The 26024-nt window shown below is 35.6% G+C and overlaps 1 protein-coding gene across 1 annotated transcript in view; it reads right to left on the bottom strand.

Moving 5' to 3' along the window:
* Positions 1–1133: 1133 nt before the first annotated feature.
* The window catches only part of LOC136041804 (very-long-chain (3R)-3-hydroxyacyl-CoA dehydratase-like), a 52106-nt gene continuing 27215 nt past the window's right edge, over positions 1134–26024 (bottom strand). The window contains exons 5-10 of the mRNA XM_065726561.1: positions 20330–20434; positions 13893–14020; positions 10392–10504; positions 6923–7045; positions 4771–4889; positions 1134–1463 (exon numbers count right to left, since the gene is read on the bottom strand). Coding sequence (XP_065582633.1) covers positions 1381–1463; positions 4771–4889; positions 6923–7045; positions 10392–10504; positions 13893–14020; positions 20330–20434 — 671 coding nt within the window. The 3' untranslated portion in view covers positions 1134–1380. The remainder of the gene's footprint in view (positions 1464–4770; positions 4890–6922; positions 7046–10391; positions 10505–13892; positions 14021–20329; positions 20435–26024) is intronic.

Genomic DNA, 26024 nt, shown 5'->3' with positions numbered 1-26024 from the left:
ACACTGTGCTGGGTAGAGAATTTAGAGTGGCGAAACCCTATATAGGCCAGTGTATTCTCCTGATGAGCCCTTATGCTGGGTGTTGCCTCTGAATTATTTGTCTATATTATTTTTTCTATTGTTTGGTAAATTGCGACTTATACTTATTGACGACATGACTGCCTGTCCATGGATTATTCTTTATGGTTGATTGTGTGTGGCTATGCTGTTTGACCTATGTGATTGTATGGATGAGTAGGGTTAAGGCCTCATTCAAGTGCTGGTCTATATTAATCACTAATTTAGGAAAACAGTCTTACTTTTCTCCTTCTGTCTATCTTTTTCTTTTTTTTTTTTGTGTTTGTGCTGTTGCATTGGTGATTTCTCTTTTCATGATATATATATATATATATATATATATATATATATATATATATATATATATATATATATATATATATATATATATATATATATATATATATATATATATATATATATATATATATATATATATATATATATATATATATATATATATATATATATATATATATATATATATATATATATATATATATATATATATATATATATATATATATATATATATATATATATATATATATATATATATATATATATATATATATATATATATATATATATATATATATATATATATATATATATATATATATATATGGTGTTTTTGCTGTCATTTTAAATAAGCTCACAAAGAATGGAATATTGTGAGGTATCGGCACCCTTTGTATTTTTAGCCAAAACAGAAACGGTAAAAAAGCGGCAATTAAAAAATCAATCTAAAATTCCAGCGGATCGGAATTGTTTTCTATGGTCTTCTTCTTCCGATAGAAAAGACAGACAATCTCCCCTCATACGTCCTGATAACATTTGCTGATATGCCGGCAATGCTTAAATTCCTTTATTAATTGCATTTTGCCTCCAAGAGCTCATTCGTAGCCCAGTGATGAACCAAGAATACAAGCTGTCTTCTTGATCAGGAGTCTAGTGATATTTTATGAAAAACTAAAAATATATAAATATCTAAGAAAATCAAGAGAACCAATGTGATTTCCAGCCAGTTGGAAAAACGAAGCGGAAAAGCAGAAACAGATATTTCAGCAGTAAAATTGAGACAGAGTAACGATTTATTCCACAAGAAAACAAAAAATAATGATTTAAAGATCAGTATACACAGTATTTGGCTTTGCTTGTATTGTGACATACCAAAAGTCTAAACATACAATTTAACAGATACTGGCTTTTATACTTTTAATATCTCATTTTAACATCTAGCTACATTCTCCCTATTTCAAATCACTGGATACACGAAACATTGGTGCCAAAGTGAATACCTTTCTATGTGAGTCATGGCAATCATTCGCCTTTTTGACGGAGGTAGCTTGGACCAAGCTTTTTCTTTCTTTGTCGTTGCATATGTATCATTGTAGTATACATACCTAGAAAATAAAAATGATTCATCATAAATTATAGATAAGGTACATTGCAGAAGGAGGGGGGGCATCAAAGGTGTATCTTGGTCAACAGTATCTTGGTCCAGGGAAAGGGAGTGCTTTGATCAAAATAAGGGAAAATCCCCCATTCCTCCCAATATACGAGCGTAATCATAGATTAGCGTAACGTATTGCTTTTGAAGATGATAAACGTTGGCTCACAATTCCATAATATACGCTTTTCTAGACAAGACCTTTAAAAAAGGCCATACCGCAGGTAATTCTATCCTTTAACTATCCAACTAAGAAATAAACATATCTTGATTTGCTTATTCAACCGTAAAAAAAAATCTAAGAAGATCTGTGCATTATCTATGCCAAGAACATGGAGAAATACTTCACTCTTTAAAAATGTTTAAAGTCTGTCCCTTTGTCAATGCCTTAGATATATAAAAATATCTTAGATATATAAAAATATCTAAGTGCCCAAAGTTTGAGCATAAAGTAAGCAACGAAGTGTCTTCCATGCATTTCTTTTTTTGATGAGACAACTTTATGTAGATGTTTTCATAGACACTTAGAAGCGGTCTCATTTGATTGGAAAATGAAAGTTCTAGTTTCATTTCAAGAGTCGAAAGTGATTGAATTAAAATAAGATTATTATTTCTTACAACAAAAAACTGTAATTTTGCCAGTGTTACAAGAATATAGTATGATGTAGCTATTGTGGATTATAAAAGTGGAAACTAAGGATATATAAATTATTTTCACTAATATAGAAATAAAGGAAACCTGATGAAGTAGGAAAAGAACACAAACAATACTGCATGAAACAGGACATAAAACAAAACAATATTGCTGAGATGCTCTTTTTTCCAACAGTCCTGCATATAGTCTGTTTTGATTTTCTCAGGCATCTCACTTAACATTTTCTGAAAGTTTCTTCCTAAGCCTTTTTAGAGGCTCAAAATAAAACATGTCCCGTTCTCCCAATAACCAACCTTATACATAAACAATGAGCAACTTGCATAACTTACAACTCTATGCACAGGGTATAATTATTTGACTTTTAGACTATTTTGAACGAGATGGCAATTTCAAAATTTTGATCGGATATCTTTAGGGTGGGCAGCTAAAAAGGACACGAGAGGAGGGCTGGTTGCCCTTTCGCCACTTTTCAACATTCTCCATAAATGTCCTGAAAGTTTCAATTTGATACCCTCGGCCGTTCTTAAGATATCGCAGATACCCCTTTTTGATAATCTGGATACACATAGTTTCTTTTCATTTAGTTTAAAATTCCTCGAACTTTCACCTTAATATCCCAAGTCTTTTCGAACACACACAGACCCAAACATTCTCCCTTTTTCTACTAATAAATCTTGCATGTAAATAATGGGCAAATTTCATAATTTACAATCCTTGCCCCGGAACTGTGAGGGATGTGGCATCCTCAGAGGCATAGTTATTAGACCTTTTGACTTTTTTGAACAAAACAACTTTTTCAAAATTTCAATCAGTGTTGACAGGGGTATTTAAAAATGGCAAAGAGGGTGCTAGTTGCCCCCCGACTATTCTTCAACATACACTGAAAGATTTCAACTTAATACCTTTATCCTTTCCTTAGATATTGCTGATATTTCTTTTGACAACCTGCTTGTACATAATATGTTTTGATTGTCTTCGATATGCCTCTCAACATTTTTTTTTAAGTTTCACCTTAATACCCTAACCCTTTTTGGAGACCCAGGATCAAAAATGCACCCTTTTTCTCAATAAAAAAAACTTAAATGTTAAAAATGAGCAACTTGTATAACTTACAAAACTTGCCCAGGGGCTGTAGGGGGGATTCTATGTCATTCCCAGAGGCATATTTAGACTATTTGGAACAAAATAAAAATTTCAAAATTTGATCGGATGGCTTTTGGGGGAGGTTAGCTCAAAAGAGCTTGGGAGGTACAATAACTATGTCTTTGGAAATGACATGCCCTCCCCCCCAGAACCACCGGTGAAAGGGCCACAAGCTATGAAATTTGCTTATTGTTTATAGTATTTGTTATATGAAAGTATACTGACATTTTCTTTGGGGGGGGAATTTCCAGGGGATGGATTTTCTACGGAGAGAATTTTCCGTTGGGACGGAAGTTTCAAGGGGTGATTTTTCCAGGGGGAATTTTACACGGGGGGAATTTGCCAGAATTCGTATAAGAAATTCGTATAACAAATTTTATTTGTCTTACCTTCTCGTTGGTGATCCCATTTTACATGTAGAGATGTTTTGGGAGAATTTAACGGGAAATTTTTTTCAGCGGAATTGAAATTCTCTTGGGGATTTTACGTGGCGGGGGTATTTTCTCAGGGAGAAACTTTCCATTGGGAGGGGGGGGGGGTTTCCGGAGAATATTATCCTCTCCGGGAGATTTTCCCATGACCTTAAAAAGGATAGGAAATTAAATAAAAACATGTCTTTCTTCAAATGAAAATGTACTATTTTTCAGGCGGAAGCGAAAGCAACAAATTTTCTGGGGGGAATTCGCAGCGAGGATGGAATTGTCCAAGGGTAATTTTCCGGCGGAATTATTTTACGTGAAAAATTTTTCACGAGGGGATTCTCCACGGAGAGGGCTGATTTCCTGGGTTTATTTGAAATGATAAGAACTTAATTTAAAAAAAAAAAAGTTTTTCTACTGAAAATAAGGAACAACAGTAAAACTTAATTCGAATTGAAATTAATCCGTATACAAGGAGAGCTGCCCCTCCTTAATAACCCGCTCTTACGCATCCTTCGTCTCAATTCTTCAGGAACGATGCCGTGTAATTAGAATCACAAACTCTTGAAAGTTCTTAAAAAGCTTTAGCGTTAAGAGAGGGGTATTGAGGAGGGGGCAGCTCCTCTCATATACGGAATAATCTCTGTTGGTTTTGAGTTTTAATGTTGCTCCTTGCTTTCAATAGAAAAGACTTTTTTTTATTACTTAATATCAACAAAGAAGATATAGTTGGTGCTATAAACGCCAGCAAAACACATGATTCAAGAGATTTCTTCTGCAATGGGGATTAACTCTCCATCGCAAAAAAAAAGAAATAAAAAAAAATTAAATACAAAAGAATTATCGGTGAGTCATTAGAAAAGACTTTACAATTATTAGCTAGAAAATAGTAAAGTATATAGCGGCGAATAGCATTGAAGGCAGATGGAAAAATTGACCCCTACGGAATATCCGAATACTAATAAATCTATGGAATTCCAGGTAATTTGTCAATCACCAAAATATAGGAATGATTAAAGCTTAAATGTTTATTATCTACTAACCTGGGAAAAAGAAGCACAGCAAAAGAGTACGTATGGCAGTAGGGAAGTGAAATGCAAAGTTCCAAGCATTTGGTAGCGCTATTGTAAATACTCCAGTTTCTTCTGCATACGGTATTGTCCTAAAAACAAAATATGCCGCCATTGGATAATCAAACTACTCTGGCATAGAGAAGGAAAGAAGGATGATTGAGACAGTGATTATATGGTACTAGGTGTAAAGTAAAAATTCTAAGAAACATGAAAAAACTTCCTAGATCCAATATTGTGTTCATACAGAAACTGAGAATAGAATATTACGTAAAAACGAGTCTAATCTAAATACAGTCCGTAAAACCTATACAGTCATTGATTTCTATTCTTCTATACAGTCATTGTGAAATCTATACAGTCACTGATTTCTGAGTGATTTCTGTTCGTTTTAAGTTTAAATTATTATTTGACTTTATTTCTGCTCGTCTTTTATCGAGCTCTAAATAATGGTTTCATCTGGGTTCATTGGCCTCATACCAGTATAGAGGGAAACAAACAATGGAAATCAGTGAAAACCATTCTCAGTCTATATTTTTAAGATTTGGCTTACACAGGCCTTCAAACGTTCTTTGCTGCAGTGTTGCGTATCCAGGTTATAACCTTGTTGACCAATGTCTCTAATTTACCGTAATGCGTTTACTCGAGTTACATGCAAGCATCCTTTTCAAAACACAACAGCAATGTCTCTTATTGGGGCAGCTGGACTAAAAATTATAAAGGACTTGCTAACTTGCTTCGCAAAATCTAACATATGCTTTCCAGAAATTAATTATTCAAAATCAAAGCAAATTCCCACCAGTTTGTCGTGACGTAACCTCCAACATGGCTTTTTACATCAAAAGGGCAGGCTGCCTCATCTCCCAAAAACTAAATTTCCAGCCTTGAAGATTATGCCAAATAGTACACTAAATTTTAATATATTTACTTAAAATCTAAACTAGAGTTGGAAAGTTGCTGCCTCCTATGCTTTTTTTATGGCATTAAATACAAGGTAAAACTCCCCTAGACTTAGATCCTGTCAGATTCGGATGCTTTTTTTTTACAAAATGAATGAAAGAATTCAAAATTGGAGACTTTAAGGGATCCAGGTGTCAGAACAAATTTGTAAATCAATATAAAATTTTGCTTAAAACGGGGAGAGGAAGATCCTTCAGAGGGATTGCTGGCGCACAGGGCGCCGAATGAACGTTTCTGTTGCTGGTATTTTTTCACAGCGACAAGTAGCACGCCTGTTTCCAGCTTTGCCACAGCTTGGGTCGGTCGTTTGGGCCTGTATTGCCAAGTAAGATTCCTAAACCTCCGGTCTAGGAATCTTGGGCTTATTGAACTTATACCTGGAATGAATTGGCCTTACTGCTAGTTACTTGCGTTCGGCCGTTCGGGTCGGTCGTTCAGCCCTGTATTGCCAAGCAGAGCATCAATCCACTGTGCTAGAAGTTACTTAAACCTTAAGTAACGGAATACTTAAGGAATACTTAAGAATAAAGAGGTCAAGTAAGGTAACAAAAAACTGAAAGAATGAATAGCTTCAATTACCTATCTAGCACCATTAGCAAGGATAATACATGCAAGGAAGATCTAAGGAGCATAATAGATGCAGCAAAGACAAAGGGTGCTTTTCCGCAGTTCAAACAATTTGGAAGAATACAAAGGTAGGTTTTAACGATTGAGATTAGACTACTAGAAGTCATGACAATGTTGGTAGTCAAATATGGCTAAATAAAGTTGAGAATGATATGCTAGATGCTTTCCTTACAAGAATATCACTATGATAGTTTTAGGTGCTAGCTTAAAAAACACAAAAAGGTCGTTTAAACCAAAACAGTTTCAGCTTCATGGAAGATGTAGTTTCAGGATTTTTTAGGGTTGTAACAAGACAAAGGTTGAACTATCTGGTCAAATCTTAGGCAAAACAAACAGAATTACATCCTCTAATGATGTGGAAAGAGATCATGCGAAGAGATTTGAAGCAATTATGATCTCCAGGAGGGAAGTCATACTTACACTAAGGTTAAACTGTTTTAAGTAGTACCCCCAGCTGTGGTGATCGCAAGTGGTTTAGTATTCCAAAAACTTGTCAGAAGTACTAGTTATAGTGCAAAAGAACGGCTAAAAAAGTTACCTTAAATAGACGACACCTTCACAAAGGAAACCAAGAGGATATAGAGCGATCCAGATAGTATACCTCAGCCAAGTTAAGAAGCTAACTTCAATATTGTAAACTCTGAACATGTAATAAGGGTATCTAGAAAGAAAAATAAACGGAAATGCTAAAAAACGGAGAAAAAAGAAAAAAAATATCATAGTTCATTCAAAGTAGCATTTAGTTTTCAGTATAATGAACTTTTAAGTAAATATAACAAAATTATCAAGAAATATTAAATGATATTTTAATGCAACCATTCTTGCTTATATTTGTTTCCATAAACCAAAAAATTAGGGTAATTTTCAACCCAGACACATTTTTTGCTGATTGGGGGTTGTTTCAACTAATTTTTGGAAAGGGTTCTCACTGATGGGAATTACTGGTAAGGGTAGGGAATTTAATACGCCGGAACCCATATTGACAGGTGTGTATTCCTCCGAGGAGCCCTGACTTGGGAATACTTCATTAGGTTTGGTGGGCTTTTGCATGTAATTTTACGAAGGCTTACATTTATTAATGATCACTTTGCACGAATTGGGACATTTCTATTTGGTTTATTGTTGGGGTATACGGCTTTGTCTTAGGTGATTGAATAACAGAGCAAGGTCAAAACCTGGTTCAAGCGCTTGTTCATCTCAATTGCTAAAGTAGTTATACAGTACTTTTTTTTCTTCTTCTTTTTCTAGCCAAATAATTACCTTTAATACATTAAATAATCTGAACATTAGAAACCGAGTTAATCTTACATTACAGATACATTCTATCTGTAAAAATACACATAAAAATTAATATGAAGTTTCAGTATGCATTGCCTGAGTATGAGAAATACATAGAATCATCCATATTCTTTCTGCTCTAACACATCTCTGAGTGAAACCTATATAGTCTCTTTCATTTTCTGTGCAAAATTCATCAGGCATATTTCAGGACGGCGCAGCCAAAACTTTCGAACTAAGTCACTTTTAAGTCTTTTTTGGCAATCAAATTGCAGAAAACTGCGGATTTTAAAACTATATTTCACATTTCGTGAAAGAAAAGTTGCTAGGACTATATCTCACTTGCCCGAGACACTCAACAGATTCTGGTAATTCAGATGAACAGTATTCATGAAACCTTTCTTGAATCAGTATGATCTGGATGTTGAAAATTTATATATCTTTTGGTGACTCAACATTCATCATTTCATTAGAGGCCCAAGTAGGCCTCCATAGAAGTCAGCTTATAAGAACATTGCAGACTTTAAAGCCAGTGAATAAATGTAGAGCTTCTGAACTATTCAAATCTTGTACATAGATGCCGGGGAAAAGAGATATCGTAAAGAAAATAATAAGGAGGAAGGACAAACAGCTAAAAAAAAAACTCTTGTCAGAAAATTAGCAGGGAGAGGAATCTTTTTAGGTTTTTGAAAGATCTGTAAAACTTGTGGTTAGAAATATAGACATTGGACAGTTAAGTCTATATATCTCTTGCCGAGATTACGAAAATACACAGATCTATTTGCGATATTTTTAGTTTTAGAATTCCTATAAATTCGAAGGAGCCCACCTTGGTATTTATAGTCAGGTAAGTCAACCTGACTAGGAAAGTCAAATATCCCTCAGAAACGATCCAAAATTACAAGTAGAGCAGTGAATGGACTTCATCCTTCACTCATTGAAAGACAATACCCACTATTGTAGAATATTCCAAAATTACTGCCATGGCAATTAAACCAGACAAATAAGATGTTTGTCTGCTTCCATTAAAATACTAATAATATAAAACTTGTTAAGTTGATAGCCCTTGGTTAAGCACGGTGGTGTAGTGTGAAGTAATGGAAAGATGGTCAAACCTTTGCTCACAAATATGAAGGTCAGTCTCAGATTTATACAAAAGACAGATTGGCCTGTTGCTGGGATAACAGAACATCACAATATACTCTATATTGGAGAAAGAAGAAAACTCAGGGAAACAACAGAAGGAAATTTTTAAACATGTTCTTTGTTTAATACAATAATGATAAAGACAACACAATTATTCATTTACTTTCAAAATACAAGAAATAAAAAAGAATCCAATTTTTTCAATAATGAAAGAACAATTTAGGTAATAAAAAAAGTTATAGGAAAAAATTTTTCAAACCCATTTTTAAAATCACGCCGGGAAAGAAGGATAATGTCTACAAGTTAAGACGCAAAATAGGCTTTGGCGTTATTTGAAAAGGTCTAAACTTCTTTTACGATAGGGTCGACCTTCTCTGGCAAGATGTTTCTAGTAACCAAAAATAATTTAGAGATTACCCGTGTAAAAGCCAAGTGAGACTTTACACAGGGTGGAATAGAGACGGATTGGTTTCCAATGCGTCAGAAGCCCTATGACGATTTTAAGCAATATCTCCATCCATTATTCTCGCCGAATAATTCTTCACTTGGTGTTTAAATACAATTTTTGAGATAGTTTACCTCAAAACAGGACTTCGGTCTCTTCGCTATATCGACTACTGTAAGCCAAGAAAATAGTTTTTGCTTTTAGACTGTTGAGAATCGACACTAAAATTATTCCTTTCCCTGGTCAGTTCCAAATTTAGAGTAAACCATGAGTCGAACGCATAAAAAAAAGAAACAGAAATACATGTCTATTTCGAAAAAAATTACGCATGACTTTTCTATTTTTAGAGAGAAGGGGGAAGGGTACACAGCTTTGAAAAAAAAAGATGTTAAGATTTGCTTGTTTTATAGAAAACATTTAGAATTATAGAAGAAAACATAAAAGTCACAAGATTGGGGTCAGGTAATGCATTTACCTTGCTAAAAACAGCCCCAGTTTTAACATTATTTATTTAGTGTAAGTCGTTTCCCAAGTAACGGGCCACTGAGCCCTTTGGAATATTGTTTTGTTGCTGTTATTTTATGGAGATAAATGGAACTTGAACTTCTCACTTACAAAACAAATACCAAAAAGTGCTTAAATAATATGACGTTTCGTTCTCATCACAGCTACCTTATGCAGAAAAATTACCCTCCCCTCCTCATTTCTACTTTCAAGCTATAATATTACGAAATTATTTTTTTTTCCAAATTTGATAAACTTAGGTCTTGGAATAAATATTGATTTTGCACATACATCTTTCGCACTCCCCTTACTAGAATATATTTAAAAAGTTCTCAAAGAGTTTCAAATGAGTGAAGCTTCTTCCTTTTATACTCGCAAAGAGAAATAAATTCTGGATATGCTTCATAAGATAAAGAAAAATTTCCATATGAAATTAAAAAATAAAATGTACAAATGACAGGTGTATCGCATTGTCGTTTAAAAATTTAAGAATCAAATTTCAGAAGCCAAAAAATTTGACTACTTAAATTTCTTCTATGAATATTGTATCACGCGAAAGACTGATCTCAAGATGAACCCTCCCCTGAGCACATGTTCAAATTTAGTCAATAGAGTCACATAAGAAGAATCTTACCGGATAAGCTCAACAAGACTCCAGATAAAAAACAAATAGAAAACAACTGGTTTTGTCTGCATCCGAGGCTCAGAGTTAATGCAACCAAACAACACAATAAAACGACCAAGCACCTTCAAGAAAAAGAGCTTAAAAACATTTAAAAAACATAAAACATATATAAGCATACGAAAAAATATATACGTCAAACGATTAATTGGTCCCTAAGCGCAGCACTGTTACTAGTCTATCACGGGGTTGGTCGAAGAAATTTGAATCCCCTAGTTTGGTAGTAAAACATAATATAAATATCTTTTTCTATCCAATAAAGGGTCTTTTTGACAGTTTAATGATTCTTTTCTTCAGAAATCTGACGGATCAAACATGCCAAAACTAATTTCAAGGCTTATGTATATAAACTGAATAATAAAAGTTAAGTTCATGAAACTAAAAATGAGAAATCAAAAATATTATGTATACTTATAAAGAGAGTATATCAAGTTAATAAGCACAACTCAGTAAACGATCTATATTGCTAGAAAAAAGGTAAAAGCAATAAAAAATATTTTATGATCAGAGGAAATAAAAGTTCATTGTATCAGGCATACTTAGTAATAATACAACGGGAAAAGCGAAGCATTCCTTAAGGGTTGAAATTTAATTCGTTTTTTAATGTAAATAAATTTTTTTGAAGCAAGTTTTTTCAACTGAAAGTAAGATGTAACATTAAAACTTTAAAGGAACAGAAAGTACTTCGTGTATGAGGGGGGCTGCCCCTCCCTCCAACCCTCACTCTTTATGCTAAAATCTTGGATTTTTTTTAAGAATACAGACGTCATACTTAGAGAATTGTAACAAAAAGTCAAACCTTAGTGTAAAGAACGTGGGTTAAAGGAGGGAAAGCCTCCCTCATACACGGAATAATTTCTGTTCGTTTTAAGTTTTAACTAATTTTGCTCCTTACTTCGAGCTGAAAAACAGTTTTTCAGCTATAACTATAAAAATTATTTGTGAACAATGGGTAAACTCCAGAACTTCAGCCCGTTCCCCAAGGAGTATGGCGTTTTTAGTCATCCCCAAATCCATAGTTATTCTACTTTTCAATTATACTGAACCACACGGATAGCTCAAAATTTTTATTAGATGTATTTGGGGGGAAAGGGATGGGGGGCTAGCAGCCCTTCAATTCTTTTTGTCACTTGAAAAGCGCACTAGGGTCTTCGATTTTCGTTCGAATGAGCCTTCTCCCGATCTTGTAGGACTATTGGTTGGATACAACACCTCTGGCAAAAAAGAAACAATAAACACACATCTGTGATCTTTCTTCTGATGGTATGACTTTCATTAAGATCGCTTGATTTTCCCCTTTTTTTCTAAAAATTAGACAAATTTATATATTTTAAATATATATTCACCTATATATTTATATATCTGCCAATTAGCCAATTAAAGCCCAATTATAAAAGCCACAAATAAAAAGCAAATTCTTTTGATATATTTATTGTTTCGAAGTTCGTTTTTTGGAGTTTTGGTTACTATTCGGCCGAGTCGTTCCTTACTTACAGTTCTTTACCACGAGCTGTTTCACAAAATCTAAAAAATTTCTAAAATACCAATCAAGTTTCCAGGCAAAAAATATTCCTGAGAATAGCAATTCCAAATAATAACTTTAGCCTTACTATTTTAAAAAGATCCTTAACTTCGTCAGATTTCCTCCCTTTTCATAATACTCTTCACTTAGGTAGAGCTATTGCTCTTCACTTAGGTAGAGCTATTGCGCTGCCCAGGATTGATTCTGAACACACAAAAAAGGTTACTGACTAAAGAGAACTTTTAGCAGTAGCTTCCAGTAATTTCAATTAAATGAGACTCGATTTTTTTCCAACAGTTTTTGAGGAATTGATACGGTAATTTATGTTCATTTTAAATCCGACTCCGTTGTTCTTTTTAATTTCTTCTTTTTAGGTTTCCTTCCATCATTCAAAATTTGATACCTAGCATAAACTTATTTATGCTCGTTTTGAATTGGATACTCAATTTTATTTTCAATTTTATTCAAAAACTCTTTTTCATTAATCATTATTCGTTATGTAATAAACTTACTGAGTTTTAGCATGCCTTTATTTCAATAGAACCTATTAGCCGAACATCTGTGCTTAACAGCCTCAGAATTCATCTGATACGAATTGCAGTGGAAAATGGAAGCTATCTATTCTGTGTTTTTAAAATACACATCCTGTGTTTTTTTTATGCTACTCTTGGTGCAAGAGTAGCTAATCTGTACTAATCAGTAGCTAATCAGTACTAATCTGATTAACCCTGTCTACTAATCTAATCCTCATATTTGTAATTAGTGGCTTCTTTAATCAGTAAATAAAAGCTTTGGTAAAATTAAACTTTATTTTCATTAATTCTTATATGCCAATATTAAGCTTGTAATAAACACACGCATAAACCCGCACTTAGATACGAACTTTGATTGAAATTGAAAAGCCATTAAGGAACATGTAGGCTACATCCTTTTCTTGTGTTAGGACAATTATGCAGCATTTTGAGTCTTATTTTTGTAATTAGTGACTTTAAAAACCCTTCAATACCAAAATTAAAATGAAATGGGACTGGGCGAACGCACCTTCCAGATAAGTATACTGCCAAATTAGATTGATTGGGATTATGCTACCTTCTAGCTTTCGTGCTTTTCCTCGTCCATGAAAAATGAAGATCTTCATATTGGACACACAACTGTCGCCCGTCAAACTCATTTTCTTAGCTTTGAGAGACATTTGCAAAGACTAGACTCCAGATATCAGCAGAATGGCAGAATGGAAAAGATAAAAAACGAGTTCAATATCTCGTGTGTGACGCGCCTGTAATCCTTTTGATTAGACAATTAAACCAGTCTTCACCTCTGTAACATTACGTTTTACATTTTAACCTTTATATTTTTTACCTTTCAAATTATCCGATTCTAATTTAAGTTATATATTTATGAACAAATTCCATAGTGTATCGTTATTATTTGATTTTACAGTTTATTGATATCACATTTGCATGGTTGTATTTACATTTTAAGATCAATACGGATTGTGCTTCATGACACTAAAAGTTCTGCATCCCAAGTAAACTGTGGAGTACTGCAAGGACCTGTCTTGGACCCTTTTTGTTTTTAGTGTATGTTGATACGGTCAAATTTTATCTTTTTGGTGCAAGTCTTAAAACATTAACAGACGACACAGCAAGAACAATTGCATAGGCAAACTTCCACGATCTCATAGCTCGCGCCAATTACGTACTTCAGAATCTGAATTCATTTCCTAGTCTTGGTTTTCAAAGCATTATTGTTATCAATATGATTTTTGAGCCCCATCAGTGGTTTGTTAAATTTTTAGTGCAGATACACAACATGAGGCAATGACTAAACACTTTATTTTGAATTGTTTAAAATTAAAGTGGAACAGTGCAAATATTTATGCTCTATTTTAATAAAGAAGAAACCTTCATTCACAAAATAGGGGAACTCACTTGAATAAAGCACGCCATTAATCCACCTTTAGTGTAGCCAAATATTACGTGTAATATTTCTAGGAAAGCCATCAGTTGCACAAACTTGAAAACTTCGCCTACATTGCTAAAAGTTTCCTCCATTGAATCTGAAAAACACGAATTGGAAAAGGGAATAGAAACATCTTGCAAATAAACAGGCTTCAATTTCTCAGGGTTCTGACCTATCTTAAGTTCCTTATATCTTTATTAAGTTTTGGTTAAGCATAACAAACGACTAAATAACTGAATCATGAAGTATGAAACATTTCTTTAATTCTCACAAAGCAAAAGGAAAGTAACTCACCAAGGACATACCTAGTAATGGCGGCTACCAGCGCCGGTTCTGGCTTCTCTTGTGCCAGGGACAAAATCTTGATTAGCGACCCTCCCTCACGTCTCCCACAAAATTTTCAGGCAAAATTTTTATTTATTACCTGAACCATCTACTTTATTTTAATAAAAATCAAACTTTTAAAATTACAAAATGATTATAACCGTTAGATTATTTATTTGAAATTTTGCGACCCTAAAATTCCTGCGCCCAGGACAACTGCTCTCCCCCCCCCCAAAACCACCTTTGATGGGTACCAATGAAGGTCTCTTGCTGAGACGTGAAGAGTTACATACAAATGTGCTAGTTTTTTTTTTTTTTATATTAAATGAATAGATCGTCTCGGTTTTAGCTAAAGGTCGTAACTGACATTTCCCTCGGATCCCATTTTTCTCCATATTCTTGTTCATACTAAGTGCCTCTATGACATTATACTTATTATGGGCCTATCTACTTCACTTCTTCGAAATGTTCTTTATGTCCTGGACGCAACTGAAATTTTCCGGTTTTGAGCAGAGGCCGTAAGCGAATTTAAGACCTTTTCTCGAAATCACATTCATTATTATTGTCAGTTACGGCCATATAGGGTGTGCGTTGACATCAACAATTGGGTTGGCTCAGCCAAGAGTTCAAACGGTCACATTTTCGATGCCAAAAATGGAATTCTTGCAGATTCCTGCCACAGGTTGACCCGATTGACGCCAAGTACATCCTAGACATACATTGGTTGAGGGAAGGAGTTACGGGAGTTTTTGGATACGCGCAGCCCAAATATGAAGTCCATTTTGATGCCAAGTAGCCCAGTAGTCCAAAATCCGGCTGGAATCCCGAAAATTCATTTTTTTTGTACAATTAAGTCTATCTACAATAGACTTAGTAAGATCGGCCAATGGAATTTTAGAACCACAACGGCACTGTCAAAAACAGAGCAAGTCCTTCACGAATGCGAGAAGTTTTGACTTGACATAGTCGCCATTTCGGAAGCACGGTGAAAAGGCTGTGGCGAGAAGAAAATCGGCGGTGACCGTAAGATGTTTAAAGTCTTACAGCGGAAAAGCTGAAAGTCACTTGGTCGGAGTTGCAGCAATATTAGGTCCAAAAGTGACAAAGACCCTCTGCTCGTGGAAATTGGTCAGTGAAAGAACACAGTATGCAAGATTTATTTCTAACAACGCCAAATTGTTGTTGATCGTGTGCTACGCACCCACAACTGATGCTGATGACACCCTTGAAGATGAGTTCTACGACAACCTCCAGTCTTTGATCGACTCGATCCCACTCCAAGAAGTCACCTGTATTCTAGGCGATTTCAACGGAAAGGTTGGCCAAGACAGATCCTACTTCCCTGAATTGATGGGCCATCACGGACTTGGCACCATAAATGAAAATGGAGCTCGGGGAATAGGTTATGGCTATGGGGAATGATTTGCTGATCGGCGGTACGCTCTTTCAACATAGAGATATCCACAAATACACCAATAATCAGAAGCTGAAGACGGACATACTCAGAAGCTTTGACTTGGACAAACTAAGTAACAAGGACGTCCGACATTCGTTCGGGATCAAACCGTCCAATAAATTTGAAGCCCTATATAACCTACCAGAAGACGTCGAAGAAGCTTGGGAGACGATCCGTGCAGAACAGCATAGATTTCGGCCGAAACGATCTTGTGCCGACCTTATTTTTACCATATGCACCATGCTGGTGGAATCTAACGAATGGAGACAGCGCTTGTATACACTCTTCATGAACTTCGAAAAGGCATTTGATTCCGTGGATCGTCAAACCCTGTGGAGACTAATGCAGTTTTACGGCATTCCCGAGAAGCTAATCCGTCTAATAGTTGCCATGTACTAATAGACGGAATGCTGTGTTAAAACATCGAACAGCAACACACGCGCCTTCAAGGTGATGCCTGGCGTCAGGCAAGGCTGTGTCCTGTCACCGCTCCTCTTCATCCTAGTTGTAGACTACATCTTTAAACAGCTACCTGGGCATGGAATCCGGATTGCAGAAAAACCTCTTCAGGACGTCGACTTAGCCGACGATGTGGGGCTCTTAGAAGCCGAAAAGCAGAAGCTTCAGAAATTCCTGAATAAACTCGCAGATAAAGCTGAACAATTCAGACTAAACAGTCAACACCCCAAAGACAAAAGCTATGTCAATCGGTAGTTCACCCATGGGAATCCAACTAGGAGGAGAGGACATCGAACAGGTGACACACTTCAAGTACTTAGGAAGTACAGTCACTTTCAGTGGCGACTCGGAAAAAGAATTGCGAACCAGGATAGCCTTGGCCAACGCATCATTTCAGAGACTTCTACCGGTTTGGAAATCTACCGTATAATCGCTGAAGTTGAAACACAGGTTGTTCAAGAGTAATGTACTGTCTGTCCTGAGTCACGCTATGGAATACCTAAGCTAACAGGAGAAACGCCTTATCGCCAAAGAATAACTGTCTTCGCCGAATGCTTAGAATCAGTTGGAGAGACGGTGTCAGCAGCGACGAGATCCGTACCCGCACAGGCCAGCCAGACATCGCAACCGTTGTACGACAACGTAGATGACAATACCTTGGACACATCCTCCGCATGCCAGATCACGGACTTCCAAAAATACTCCTCCACTGGCAACCGAAAGGCACCGTCGCCGAGGAAGACCAAAGAACACGCTTCGCAGGACGTATGAACGTGACAGAAGAGCCCTTCAGACGAGTCTCATTCCAGAGTGGGAAGATATATACACAGCAGCTCACATGAGGGAAGATTGGAGGCTATTCATCGACGCCCTGTGTGCCTCCGGAGGTACTGAAGGAACTAAGGTCTAAGGCAAGGTAAACCTTTAGCTAAACCTGCGATGAAAGAAAGCATAAGAATACTTATTCTCGGAGTTGAATCAAATCAAATATAGTTCAATCAAAATGATTGGTACAATTCTTAGGTTGATGTAAAATTAAGTTTATTTTCGTAATTCTGCATTGCGGAAATAATATTTTCTAATAGTAATTTACATAAAACTTTATTTAACATGCAGGGGTGGGGCAGGTGTGCCCATCCTGTAATCCCGGATAGAATTCCCAGATTCAGAGAATTTATGATTTTTACTTGCTTCTATTTACTTTCTCGTTTTGTAATTGTTGTGTTTATAGCCTGCTTATATTTTCATTAAACGAGATATCTTTGTATAAAGTGTTACTTCAATTTACTTCTGTACTTGCTTCTTTATCACGACACGTCCTGTACTTGGTTACCCTATGAATATTGTACGTTTTTGGCTTGATATTAATTCTCTTGATATTAGACCATTGGGTAAAGATGCGTTGTCGTTCAAGCACATCTGTGATGTGGTATGAATAGAGGTATCGGTTCTTTTTCTGCATTTTATTATTTGACTCTATATTCTTTTAGAGGTATAACTTACGTCTATGATTGATCTACTTGAAAAACCAATTGAGTGAGAATGAGGGCATTCCTGCCAAAGAAATCTCATGAGGACTTCTCTACTTATAAAAATGCACTGGTCAATAAGCTTCCAAATAAGAAAATTAGATATATTAATTAAAAAGTGTAAGCAAAATCCCTTAAATTTCACTCTGTTACATTACTATATACAAAATATCCAAGAACGTCCAACCCAACGACAAAATACTATATAAAAATACCCAACGACGAAACACCCAATGACAAAATACTATATACAAAATATCCAACGACATCCAACCAGTTACTTTTCAAGAATACTCTCCTACTTCAAAATATCTGTTTGGTAAAAAGCTATTGACAATATCACAGTGGCAAGCAGCCCCTCCCAATAAACAAAAATGTTTTCGAAGCAACCCTTCCCAAAATAAAATATCGTCGTTTCGACGAAATTTTGTTAAGAAGTACTCCACAGAGAGATTTTTTCTGGCCCAAAGACATATCTAACCCAAGACATATTTGTAAGCTTTTCACATTCAAAATTGATTTTACCGTTTATGTTAACGGTTATATTAACGCAGATATGAATCTTTTCTAGATTTCTTAAGTAAAAATATGTCATCTACATTTTTTTCTGATATAACAGAAAAAGCGAAAGCACTAGGTTTCCCCCCCCTAAAAACTTGACCTTTGTCTATTTAAAAAATGCATATGCCAAATTTTATTTACAGTAACGCAAGATAAGTTTTTAATAAATAGTTTTTGCAACATCCAAGCTGAATCAAATCCAACACTAAATCAATAGATCAAACTTTCTATGCAACCAGATTTAGTCCCATCACAACAACAAAAATATATGACCAATGAAGGTTATATTTCAGTTTTAATATAGTCCTGTGGTGGTGCCACCTTTAATGTGGTGAGTAGACAAAGCCAATTTTCCCAATATTCGCATAAACTTAAGAAAAATTGGACCAAAATATTCTGGATATAAAATTCACATCTAACTGTTCCACTAAAGACAACAAACATTTTTTAATCAGAACTTTGAGACCAAACATCACGCTGTCAATGAGAAAATAGGTTTTGCACTAAGCCTAAAAACTGTTACGAATTGGGGAAATTTGAAATATACGTAGAAGTCAAAAAGCAATTTTCCAATACCCAAGTTGTCTATATTTTAAGCTTACATCCTGAATATTTGAATGTATCATAATAATCTTTCGTTCCAGACCAGGTCGGAACAAACTGGACGGTTCAGTCCAGTCCAATGGAGATTTCACCTCATAATGAGGAAAATCGTATACATCTTCAATCTGGCATTTAAAAAGTGAATATTGAATAGATTCAATATTTAAATTCTATCACAGCAACCTTTTATTCTCTCTACTCCGGTCAAATGAGGGTTGTATCTTAGAGTGAGAGATATTAAGCTTGAGACACGTATTTAACTTCATCCAGTGTTTTGAAAGTCGTCTTAAAAGTCTCCTAAATCTCATGTATGAGTCATAAGTAATTCAAGATCAATGGTCACGAAAAACTTATCTTCTGTGATGATCCAGGTGTATATAGCTTCAGTTATGTTAACATCAATTATACAAATTATAGAGACTGTTAGATTGGTGTTAAATAGTATTAAATGCTTTGAAATAACTAATAAATAAAACAGTAATTTAATAACTTAAAAAAAAATATAAAGCCAGCTCTGACTGAGCGCTCCACACTCTCCGCCCTCTATTCTGAAATGGTTGAGCGCAGTGAAAAAATGTCAGGGACAAGGTTTCTCACAAATTGCATGCTTTAGAATTTTTAGAATATATGTTAAAGTCACTGGAGCTACATCTACCCCTACTGCTACTAAAAGCTCACTGTAACACCAAGCCGCCAGAGCAACAGCTACACACGCTTCTCCTCCATCCTAATCAATTCATAGCATCATACTTTATACCCTACCATGGAATTCCAATTCCTTTAAATCCTTCCTTATGACTTCTTCTCACCGAATTCGGGCACTACCTGCTTGTCCTTTTGTCCAAGCTGGCCGGCTAGAAAGAGCAATCTTTGGCAATCTGTCCTCGTTCATCCGTAAAACGTGTCAAAGCGACCTCAACCTTTTTCGTTTTTTTTTGCTCTAGAAAGTGGGATAGAACTACACTTATCGAAGAGCTTGTTCTTTGACATACGGTCAGTCAAACCGATACTAAAAACTATCCTTAGACAATTCCTCAGGAAAATATTTAATGAATCTTGCTCTTACTTTTGAAGTGTCCACGTTTCAAAACTATACCCGACCACTGTCATAAAGGTGTATATGTATTCGAAGCTCAGTATCTCTCATATCAAGATTGCACCCATTTTTGCCTCAAATGACCAGACTACTTTGGTTTACCATTTTCAACAGTTTTAGCGAGAGGGATATTCTGGAAAACTTCTGATGCAAATTAGACCCCTCAAAATAAAATTTGCATTGCCTGAGAACTAGCCTTAAAAGTTACCCGATTGTTAATTCATAGGAGACCTACGTTAACTAGTTGTCTATAAAGTAATTATTCAATCAGATATTTCCCGACGGAAACTAATTTATCAACTAAATGTTCTTTTATAATTTAATTAAAATATTTCTTCAATATCTTAGAAACTAAAAAATGATAAAGAAATCACTTACCTGGTCCTTTTTTGGCATAATTTATCATCATGACTACGAATATGTACAGAAATCCAATAAACTGAGCCATATTATAGACGAACAAATAAACTTGGCGATAGTTGACTAAAAAACAAGAAAAGTGAATAAACCCGCACGTTCCAGATAATACGCACATTTATTTACTTAATTACCTGACACATGAGAAGAAGGACTTTTTACTTCACAGGAGGCTGAGGGGCGAGCCTTGAATATTGGGAAGGGATAAAGTCTTTGAATGATTATGCACCTTTTTCAATGGAGGCTCCAACTATGAATTAATTTCATAGCATTCTGTACTATCTGTATTCGAAGGATCATCCAGGCAGAGGGTTACCGGGTCTGAACCCTCTCTCCTCAAAAAAATTTCTGACTCGTAGAAACTTAACAAAATTGCATATAAAAAAATTTTCAATGCGTATTCTTAAGATTTTTGTACTCCCGAATAAAAATCCTTGGTATACCCTTGTCTGTCTTCATTTACGAGTATCAATCATGAAATGTATCAATAATTATAAAAAAAAGAACAAAAATTGAATAAACTCTGAGAATATGCTTGATATAAATGCGTTTTTAATAGTAAAGAGTAAAAACTGCAGAATCGTTAGGGGAGGTCGGGGCTGAACTGGACAAAATTGGGCAATCGCTAATACCTCATTTGCTTATGAAAGGAAAATGGAAATCCAATGTTCTCTAAACACCTCTCAGAATTGAAATGTTTGAAATTTTTTTCGAATTTTTCTTCTTCAAATTTCCTCAAAATTTGCACTTATATTTTTGTTAGTGTCTGAACTAACCCTACCTGGAGGGTTGGGCTCAGACAAGCTAAAATGTGCCAAAAATCTATTTGAAGTCTTGCAGAAACACTAAATTCTTTCATAAAACAGTTTCTCTACTTCAATACAGCTACACAAAATTATTGAAATGAAGATTTAGAAGAAAACAGAACGTCTTCGGCTTGGTTGATTAAAACATATTGTGTGGTAAGAAATCAAATTCAAAGCGAAAGCTCCGAAGCCCTCTTCTGGATCCTCCACAGGATAAAGATTTTGGCAGACTTTGGAAAATATCAGAAAAATCTACACTTGCAACGTGTACTCGGGGAAGACAAACTATTCTCATTTCTTTCGCATCAAACTGATGATAGCTTCAGCTTCTGTAATATCCAGAAATAATGCAACGTAGCAGCGGGTTGACATCTTTAGCGGGAACTTGGTAAGGACGTACTCTCCCACTGACAAGGAAGAAGGGTCGAACGGCTGGTCATCACGGTTGTCTTCTTCACCAACGATCCCAATCACATAACTCACTCAGCTTGAGATTTAGCGCAGGCATTTCCTTAGGGTATTTTTTTATTTCCTTTTCCATCCTATTTCGACTCATTTCTTTCCTTTCTTTGGTGTCCGTGAGTGTCCTAGTTCTTCCAGTTTTGCTCTGCTTATGAGATCTTGCATGAAAAGTTTCTATAAGCGGGGAAGGTCAAACCATTTCTGGGGTTATTCTGACAAACTAACCTTGCGGTTGGTAGTTGATGGCCTGGGAGCAGGACTAGCGCCAGTTGATCACCCAGCTGTAGAAATATCATCCCTTGCCCCGGACTGGCAAATTTCATCATGTTTCGAGGCTGTTACATTTGCCTGATTTGAACTTGTTTAATCTTGAAAGTTTAAACAAAGCTCAGCCACTTGGTGAATAGACACCCTTTTTTCAGGGTTTAACTCAAGCCAGTCATTGAACCTTAGCTTGAAACCACTCTGGAAAGGATCGAGATAACCAACATCTAAGGGTTGGAGTCGGTGGGAACAATGTGGTAGAAAGGTTAGAAGAACAATTTCGTCACTTTGAAGTGAGCTGTAGCTGCTCGGGTTGACCTCATTCTTTCTACATATGCTCCAACCCTCTCTCTCATATTTTCCTGATGTGGATCACGGTATCCAAGCGTCTTTCGGGTTTACTTTCTAGAAATAATAAAAAAAAAAAAAAAAAACAGAGTCATATGCAAAGAAATAAAACAATCAACTACGCTTAACCCCGCAAGAATCAAGAGAGGAAGAGAGGCAAAGACAGAGAGATCGATAGATAGATAGATAGATATATATAGAGAGAGAAAAAAATTGAATATGGTGTTGAAATCCAGAAGCAATCTTTCTTCTCTTATGTTATTTGGGTAAATATTGTTTTAGTAAAATTTGAAATGACTTAGTACGCATTGTTTACAAAATAAAAATCATTATTTTATAAGTACAAGGATACTTATGTTCTACTTTTAAGATGTATTTAACAATCCCGGCCAAAAGCAAAGAAATAAAGCAATCATCCACTCTTACCCATGTAGGGTAGAACCGGAAACCGTCAGGTTCAGCCCCAAAAAAGTCCGAATCCCCCCCCCTCATGACCCTAAAGAGAACGCCATCTGGAATAAGAGCATTAAAGTAAGGGCATTAGAGCAAGATTCCAGAAAAAATTGACCTACCTAAAACAGTTTTCGCATTTTAACTTTGAAAGCATCAGTCTGCCAAAATGAGGATTCTTCCTTGAGATATGAGGCTTAAACGGCATTCTTACTAATTTTCGTAGAATTTTCACTAATTAGTTTTGGAGTAAGAGAGCGTCCGGTTCAACCCCAACTAATAGATGAAATTACCTTGATCAAACAGAGAAATTCGATACACGTGTACGACTGAGCGAAGCGTAGCTTCTCTACACTTCTTGGTTTTGCACTGGCCCGGACATTAGTAAATGCGGTAGATAATAGAACACGGTTGTAAAATATTTAGAAAAGAAAAGAACAAAAACCCAACCTACAAATTTAAAATCCAAAAATAGGATGTATTGCAAAAGAAAAAAATCTCTGCTTCCGTTAAGAATTTTCATTCTCACATATCTAAGCAAACCAGGAAGGCTTTACAGTTATAGTCTGTAACAGCATTCAGTGACATAAAAAAAAATAAAATAAATAATGGGCTTCTTTTTAAGACCTCGTCTGGAATTGGCCTCAATTTTCACTACTGAGCAAACTAATGTCCATTTGACTTCATAATTGCCGCATTTAACTTAAAAATAGAGCCTGCAACAAGAATGCACATAAAGACAGGCAACCGACATTCCAAATTTCTAAATGTTCCAAATGTTCTGATCAACAGAAGTAGTTTATGTCAATTTATAATCTTTCCTTCGCCAAAGAAAGGATAAATACATAAAGAAATGGAGAAAAACAATTCAATAAATGGAGGGGAAATAAGCTTTTTTCAGTAAATGAATATACAGCCAAGCCCTACCAAGTCCTTTTTAAGATTTGTTAGAAGAGCCTGCCTGAAACATAGCAGAAAGATTTTCTTCTTTTTTTTTTTAGTTTCTAACAAACCTTAAGAAAGACCTAGTAGAAATTGTCTGTGTATTAATATACTGGATAAGAACCAATTTTTAACAATCTACAGAAGTATGCAGATTCAATGACTACTTCCCAGCTATTGACCAGTTCAGAGCTAGATAACCTGCATAATTGTTTCACTTGGGCAATAGATCAAAATCTATGAAGTACATATGCATTCCGGCGCTAGTGACACAGTTCAGTACAGTCGGTGTAAACAGTGTGCAGGCATATGCCTTCCAAGTGTGCAGGCATATCAATTGAGAAGAGAAAATAATGCAGTGAGTGGTTCTGTTTACATCGCCAGTCCTCCCTTCCCCTGAGCGATGGTTTTTAAATGCCTATAACACCAAAGTCTCTACCTCCTGGCTATAAAGTACCACAGTGCTCACCGAAGTCTGGTACAAAATCAACTACGCAAAAGTCAGTTTCGAAAAACGAAAACAAAGAAAGGAAACAAAAAATGAAAAGAGAAAAAGCAAATAGGTGAAAAAAACGAGGATTTTATCAGCCAGTAGCAAAACATGAAAAGCAAGCAAATATTTCGACAAGGACCTCCACCAAGTCGTCCTCAGTGCTAAAAAAAAAGAGTGTCTTTTTCTTTTTTTTTTGAAAAAAAATGAAAAGAGAAAAAGCAAATAGGTGAAAAAAACGAGACTGATCTAACTGATCTGACTGATCTAATAAAGAGAAATGACAGCTCCAAGAACGAGATTTGGAAATTAAGAACTCCGTAAGGATAAATCCCCTTTTCTTGTTACGCAAGATGGGCAGTTAACACTACAAAATAATCAAGTGAGCTTTAAAACAAAAATAACCCAGTTACAAAATGACTTAAGAAACAATGCAGTAATTGTTATTACACTTGAAGAACAAGTATCAGAGTTCAGTAACTCTAGCAACAACTGTTCTAAATCCTAGGAGCTAAAAATGTTTGCTGCTACTATGGCAACGGATCAAGCTCTTCAGTACGTGAATTGTGCAATTAATTCCGGTTTTATACGTAAATCATCAGTGGAAAACAACACGAATGATGTAGATGAATCAAGGGGATGCTGACTTCATGCCACCTGGTGTACATCGCGGATCGGTGCATGTGCCGAACTCTTCTACCACGCTAGGCACAGTCCACAAAGCACTTGGCACAGTTCGGCCACGCTTGGGACACACCATCTGGCGTACATGATTTCTGAGAGAGCGATCCCTTGGGATTAACAAGGTTATTGATAATACTTATTATTTTTAAGAAACAAGTGAAAGATGGAAAAATGTAAGAATAGAAGAAAAGAAAATGTGATTTTTAACCATTTTAATCGTGGTTTTTGCAAATTTTGTAAACAGTATAGGTCTTTAGATATTCGCTTCAAATTTTATTTCAGGTGTTTTCATCTCTGATATGTGAAGATTTGATCATATTGACCTTTGTTCTATTTTATCATGTATAGACAGATCGTCTCGTTCCTGTCATTTATCAGCAGTTATTGAGGTTCCAAGATCCGAGCTTTTGTAGTGTAACACAGAAACCATCCGCGACCCCCCCCCAGGTTTGAGAATTCTTACCTATGAAAATCATTCGTAACTGTCAGGTATGTACGCAGGGTTGGGGGGGGGCCTTCGCCCCCCCCCGAATTTCGTGAAATGTTTAATTTCCCCATGCTTTCTTGGGATTTTTGGCAAAAGTAGGACATTTATTAAGAATCTAGATACATGTGTGAAGCTTTTTTTTTGATTTTACAGTATGCAATTATCCGGTCAAGTCACTGCCCGATTATAAACCCACTTTCTGTCTAACTTTTCACCCTCTTTGAAGTAATTAGCGATCGTATTGTTACATTTTTTTTGTAAAGAGAGTTTGCTTCCCACAGCAAAATAGAATTATCCTTGATATTAGGACGTTTATCCCCCCATTTTCAGGATAAAGTACAGCTTTTAATGGATCAATTTTGGAACTATCATTTTTCATTAAAATCAACGTTTTCGCAATAGAAGAACTACCTTTTACAGCACCCATATTGCACTGTTAAACCCTAAAACTTCCCTTTCAGTGGGATATAATAGATTAATCACTGATTCTAAATCGCTATGAACATAACCTGAGCCTAAAACGTACTTTTGAGGCTTCAGTTTTCTCCCCCCATCCGCGAAAAGAAACAACGAATTCTTTTTCTAGTTCCTTTTTCTGGCTGAAAACGGTTGGAGAACAAATGTGCTTTAGGGGTCCTTATATACCCAATTTCCACTGGATCAGCGTCTTCAATCGCCATTTTGTTTAAAATACTCGAAAGATCAGATACGTTTGTCTCCGTG

This window comes from Artemia franciscana, unplaced genomic scaffold (assembly GCF_032884065.1).
Source record: "Artemia franciscana unplaced genomic scaffold, ASM3288406v1 PGA_scaffold_38, whole genome shotgun sequence".
NCBI classification, from domain to species: domain Eukaryota; kingdom Metazoa; phylum Arthropoda; class Branchiopoda; order Anostraca; family Artemiidae; genus Artemia; species Artemia franciscana.
Note: the sequence above shows the minus strand (reverse complement) of the source record. Positions and strands in the feature narration are given on the sequence as shown.